The sequence below is a fragment of the Lynx canadensis genome, chromosome B4 (assembly GCF_007474595.2).
Source record: "Lynx canadensis isolate LIC74 chromosome B4, mLynCan4.pri.v2, whole genome shotgun sequence".
Taxonomy (NCBI): Eukaryota; Metazoa; Chordata; class Mammalia; order Carnivora; family Felidae; genus Lynx; species Lynx canadensis.
Window position 1 is genome coordinate 81679432 of NC_044309.1, and position 6436 is coordinate 81685867.

The 6436-nt window shown below is 39.5% G+C and overlaps 1 protein-coding gene across 1 annotated transcript; it reads left to right on the top strand.

The window, feature by feature from the left end:
* The first annotated feature begins 4716 nt into the window (after positions 1-4716).
* Positions 4717-5643, top strand: LOC115518442 (olfactory receptor 6C4-like). The gene has a single exon (XM_030321924.1). It carries the CDS (start codon positions 4717-4719, stop codon positions 5641-5643), a length of 927 nt encoding a protein of 308 aa, XP_030177784.1.
* The last annotated feature ends 793 nt before the right edge of the window (positions 5644-6436 follow it).

Sequence of the window (6436 nt, forward strand, 5' to 3'; positions counted from 1 at the left end):
GATACATGAATTCAGCAAAGTTGCAGGATACAAAATCAATGTACAGAAATCAGTTGCATTCTTATACACTAATAAGGAAGCAACAGAAAGACAAATAAAGAAAATGATCCCATTCACAATTGCACCAACAAACATAAAATACCGAGGAATAAACCTAACCAAAGATGTAAAAGATCTGTATGCTGAAAACTATAGAAAGCTTATGAAGGAAATTGAAGAAGACATAAAGAAATGGAAAAACATTCCGTGCTCATGGGTTGGAAGAATAAATATTGTCAAAATGTCAATACTACACAAAGCTATCTACACATTCAATGCAATCCCAATCAAAATTGTACCAGCATTCTTCTCAAAGCTAGAACAAGCAATCCTAAAATTCATATGGAACCACAAAAGGCCCCGAATAGCCAAACTAATTTTGAAGAAGACCAAAGCAGGAGGCATCACAATCCCAGACTTTAGCCTCTACTACAAAGCTGTAATCATCAAGACAGCATGGTATTGGCAAAAAAACAGACACGTAGACCAATGGAATAGAATAGCGACTCCAGAATTGGACCCACAAAAGTATGGCCAACTCATGTTTGACAAAGCAGGAAAGAATATCCAATGGAAAAAAGACAGTCTCTTTAACAAATGGTGCTGGGAGAACTGGACAGCAACATGCAGAAGAATGAAACTACAACACTTTCTTACACCATTTACAAAAATAAACTCAAAATGGATAAAGGACCTGAATGTGAGACAGGAAACCATCAAAACCCTAGAGGAGAAAGCAGGGAAAAAAACCTCTCTGATCTCAGCCGCAGCAATTTCTTACTTGACACATCCCCAAAGGCAAGGGAATTAAAAGCAAAAATGAACTATTAGGACCTCATGAAGATATAAAGCTTCTGCACAGCAAAGGAAACAATCAACAAAACTAAAAGGCAACCAATGGAGTGGGAAAAGATATTTGCAAATGATATATCGGACAAAGGGCTAGTATCCAAAATCTATAAAGAGCTCACCAAACTCCACACCTGAAAAATAACCCAGTGAAGAAATGGGCAGAAAACATGAATACACACTTCTCTAAAGAAGACATCCAGGGGCGCCTGGGTGGCGCAGTCGGTTAAGCGTCCGACTTCAGCCAGGTCACGATCTCGCGGTCCGTGAGTTCGAGCCCCGCGTCAGGCTCTGGGCTGATGGCTCAGAGCCTGGAGCCTGTTTCCTATTCTGTGTCTCCCTCTCTCTCTGCCCCTTCCCCGTTCATGCTCTGTCTCTCTCTGTCCCAAAAATAAATACACGTTGAAAAAAAAATTTAAAAAAAAAAAGAAGACATCCAGATGGCCAACATGCACATGAAAAGATGCTCAACGTCACTCCTCATCAGGGAAATACAAATCAAAACCCCACTCAGATACCACCTCATGCCAGTCAGAGTGGCTAAAATGAACAAATCAGGAGACTATAAATGCTGGCGAGGATGTGGAGAAAACAGGAACCCTCTTGCACTGTTGGTGGGAATGCAAACTGGTGCAGCTGCTCTGGAAAACAGTGTGGAGGTTCTTCAAAAAATTAAAAATAGATCTACCCTATGCCCCACTAATAGCACTGCTAGGAATTTACCCAAGGGATACAAGGGTGCTGATGCATAGGGACACTTGTACCCCAATGTTTACAGCAGCACTCTCAACAATAGCCAAATTATGGAAAGAGCCTAAATGTCCATAAACTGATGAATGGATAAAGAAATTGTGGTTTATATACACAATGGAATTGTGGCACACTACGTGGCAATGAGAAAGAATGGAATATGGCCTTTTGTAGTAATGCAGATCTTAATGGAAACTATGACGGCATTAAGGTTATGGTAACTCACTGCAAAGTGAATTCATTTATATCACGTTTGACCACTGGCCAAATTGGGTTATTAAAGGGAGAAATAATAGAAATGATGAGTAGGCCAGGCACACCAATCCTCAGGGGTCTCATTCCATGGCTCTCAGCTTCACAAACCTCATGTCTGTGGCAGATTCTCTCATGCAACCCTTATCGTGGTCTCTCTGGACCTTCTCTCCTCAGCCATATGTTTACAACTTGTTCTTAAAACTGACAACAATTGCGGTTCATTTGAAGCTTTTGAACTGAAGTCCATAGGGCATGTTTAACTTCTTCAGGGAATTGATCCCCATGTGCCTGTTCTGAAAAGAGCAGATAAAACCTGCATCATTCTGCCTAACACAAAAACTGCAAAGAAGCCCACATCCTGCCTTCTAAGAACTTCAAAATCATCTCTCTTAGAAAAGAAATATTAAGGAATTTTCCATCTATCAAAGTTCACTCTTCTATTTCTATCATTGCTTTGGTGGGGTTATTTATTTTTCTTTTTCATTTTACATGTAAAGGACTGTGTCTCTCAGGAACTATGATTTGATTATTGTTTGGATTCATAGAATGGAAGGTAATATGCTTCCTAAGTTAAGCCCCACAGACTTGGGTACTTTCATTAGGAGAAGAGTAGAATGTTTATATGTGGAATCTAAGAAACAAAACCAACAAAACAAAACAGAAACAGAATCACAGATACAGAGAACAACCTGTAGGTTACCAGAGTGGGGAGTGGTTGAGAGAGAGAGGTACAATAGGTGAAGGGGATTAAGAGGTACAAACTTCCAGTTATAAAACAAATAAGTCACAGAGATATAATATACAGCACAGGTGATAATCAATAATGTAATAACTTTCATGGTGGCAGATAGTAACTAGACCTATGATAGTGATCATTTCAAATGCATAAAAATATCAAATCACTATGTTCTACCTGACACTAATGTAAGATTGCATGTCAATTATAATTCAATTTCTTCATGTAAATAAATAAATATCCACCTATGGCCAGTGACACTTGCAACAAAAAGAGAGAGAGAAGGGGAGAATGTTGACGGGAAGCCAACAGACAGCATGTTAAAATTTATACTACTCGAGACTCACATGTCACATCTCACCCTTAACTTACCTCTTAGAAACAGCAAGGTAAACATCCCACTACAGTCACTCAGATTGTCAAGGGTGTGAGCACTGTATGTTTTTAAAGTCACTGACTTTATTATTCTATAAATGTATATCATAAAGTCAATCAGTCATGAAAATTGCGATGAAAATGCAGAGGTTGCCAGGGGCCAGAGGTTAGTACAAACAGGGAAGGGGGGACTGTCGGGGAATCCAGGTCAATGTTTAGTATCACCTAGTGCCTCCAACAGCGTATGGAATAATGGGGAGATTGACAAGAATAATTGTGAGGATATGATTTTTTCTAACCCATATGAATGTGAATTAGAGGGGCGTTTTATACTTCTTTGCCTCTGAATCAGAAAAATCTAAAAATGAGGGGTGCCTGGGTAGCTCAGTCAGTTAAGTGACTGACTCTCAGCTCAGGCCTTGATCTCAGGGTGGTGAGTTCAAGCTCCATTGAGCTTGAAGCCCACGCTGGGCATGGAGCCTACTTTTAAAAAAAATAGAAAAAGAAAAATCTAAAAGCGCACGGAAGGTACCACCGCCTAAGTTTCCCTCCTTGGGGATTACCAATTTATCAACAAAGGACTCTTATTGTCAGAAACATGAATGTCCTTCTTCCTGGTTTCTATGCCAAGAACAAAGAACAGGAGAGGCACCTGGGTGGCTCAGTCAGTTGAGCGTCCGACTTCAGCTCAGGTCATGATCTTGCAGTCCGTGAGTTCAAGCCCCGCGTCTCTGTGCTGACAGCTCAGAGCCTGGAGCCTGTTTCAGATTCTGTGTCTCCCTCTCTCTTTGACCCTCCCCCATTCATGCCCTGTCTCTCTCTGTCTCAAAAATAGATAAACGTTTAAAAAAAATTTTTTTAAGAATAGAGAACAGGAAAGTTTGAGGCATGATAAACTGTCATCCTTAGTTTGCCCCTGAGGAATCGTTAAGACTTTGGGCAAAATATGCCACACTGAGATGCTGCCTGTGGTATCTCAAGATGTCTATTCTCAGAGATATATCCCAAATCTACCTACAAGACTTTGAGCATGGCAGAGAAACAAATAAGAAAATGCTTATATGACTTATTGACACCAGAGCCTCTTCATGTACCAAAAGTGCTCACAGTAAAATACAAGATAGTACTGAACCAAAGATCTTAAGTCTTAAAGGTCTATTACAAAATTATGCTTCAAAAGAAATAGGGGTGCAGAATAAATCACTTATGCATCAAATCCTTCCACCATATCCATGTGGAGAATTTCCTATTGGTTGCTGAAACAAGGAAGTCAGAGATTTTGACAGTAACGGAGATGAGGATCAAGTTGTACAGAGAAGGGGAAAGACCACAAGGAGGGGAAAGGGAAGCACAGAAAACAGAATGATAGAAATAGTTTTACCAAGAGCATATAGAGAAAAGTAACTTATATGTGGAGATTTCATAAACATTTTTGGGGGGAAAAAAGTAATTATTCTGTAATAGATTCTGTTAAGTATCCAGGAATATATCAACTTGGGGAATTAAAAAGACTTTAGGATTGAGGTCATTCACATAGAAGATATGGGGCTTCCATGGAGCCAAGGCCACTGCAATGTGATACTGGTTTGGGGTCAATTGAACAGTCAGTAATATATGACTTGAATCATTACAATCAGCTTTGTCTCTCCTACCCTGAGAAACCTCACTTTTCATCACTCACCTTTTTCCTTCAGATCTCCAAAGGGTCAACAATGAAAAATAGGACGTTTACTGAGTTCATCCTGTTGGGCTTCACAAATCAACCTGAGGTCCAAGTTGTGATATTCATCTTTCTGCTCCTCACTTATGTGATAAGTGTCCTAGGAAATCTGACCATCATCATTCTCACTCGGGTACACCCTCACCTCCAGACCCCCATGTATTTCTTCCTCCGGAATTTCTCCTTCTTAGAAATTTCCTTCACATCCATTTTTATTCCCAGATTTCTGACCAGCGTGACAACAGGAAATAAAGTCATCAGTTTTGCTGGATGCTTCATTCAATATTTTTTTGCTATATTCCTTGGGGCAACAGAGTTTTACCTCTTGGCTTCTATGTCCTATGACCGCTATGTTGCCATCTGCAAACCCCTGCATTACCTGACCATCATGAGCAACAGAGTCTGCATACAACTCGTGTTCTGCTCCTGGCTGGGGGGATTGCTAGCTATCTTACCCCCAATCACCTTGATGAGCCAGGTGGATTTCTGTGCCTCCAATGTTCTGAATCACTATTACTGTGACTATGGGCCCCTTCTGGAGCTTGCCTGCTCAGACACAAGCCTCCTAGAACAGATGGTCATCTTTGTGGCGGTTGTGACTCTGGTGGTTACCCTGGTGCTGGTGACATTTTCTTATACATACATTATCAAGACCATTTTGAGGATCCCTTCTGCCCAGCAAAGGACAAAGGCTTTTTCCACTTGTTCTTCCCACATGATTGTCATCTCCCTCTCTTATGGCAGCTGCATGTTTATGTACATCAATCCATCAGCAAAAGAAGAAGGCGCTTTCAACAAAGGAATAGCTGTGCTCATTACCTCAATTACTCCCTTATTAAACCCCTTCATTTACACTCTAAGAAATCAGCAAGTGAAGCAAGCATTCAAGGACACCATCAAGAAGATTATGAAGCTTTAAAATTCAGAATACATTTCAATGAAAAATATATTTCACTTAGTAAATATGTATTGTCTACTATGTTTCAATTGCTGCACTGGCCCTTGAGGATAAAAATATGAAAGGCATATGTCCTAACTTCAAGGAATCCACAGTATGATAGAAAGGTGTATAAACTTTAAATTTACATAATAAGTTTACAAAAAAATAAAATAACATAGTAAGTGCTATTAGAGAAAGATAAATGAGAATCCATAAAAAGAACAAAGAACAATTGGAGAGAATTAACTATTTTCCAGAAATGACTTGAAAGTCAAAAGGCAAAACATATTGTCTATTTAGAAGAGTGGAAAGATAAGAATTCAGAGTAAGAAAGAGAGGCCATGATGAAGGTATTATTTAATTACAAACTAGGGAGTTAGTTGACATTGGTGGGTCAAGAGAAGTTTTAAGAAAGGAAATTATATTATCAGCATTATTTTGAAGGGAATCTAGCATAGGTATTGTTCTACATCATGGAACCCTGGGGACTGTGCTTCTGTCAAAGTGTCAATAATTTTGATTCTTCTCCCTTATGCATTCATCTTTCAACTGTAGCCATACTTTCATCCTTCCATAAAGGAAAATAAAATGAATATTTTGTTCATTTGGTCCATTTTCCCCAAATGAGGTGAAAAATCTCAAGATTTTGTCAACTTACACATCCACTTTCTAGAACTTATGGTTAGAAGAGGCTTCTAAAGCCAAGGTTAAAAGCCTCCCACTTCTATGCAGGATCTATTGTTGTTTTTCATAGCGCTGACATCTTTTCAAG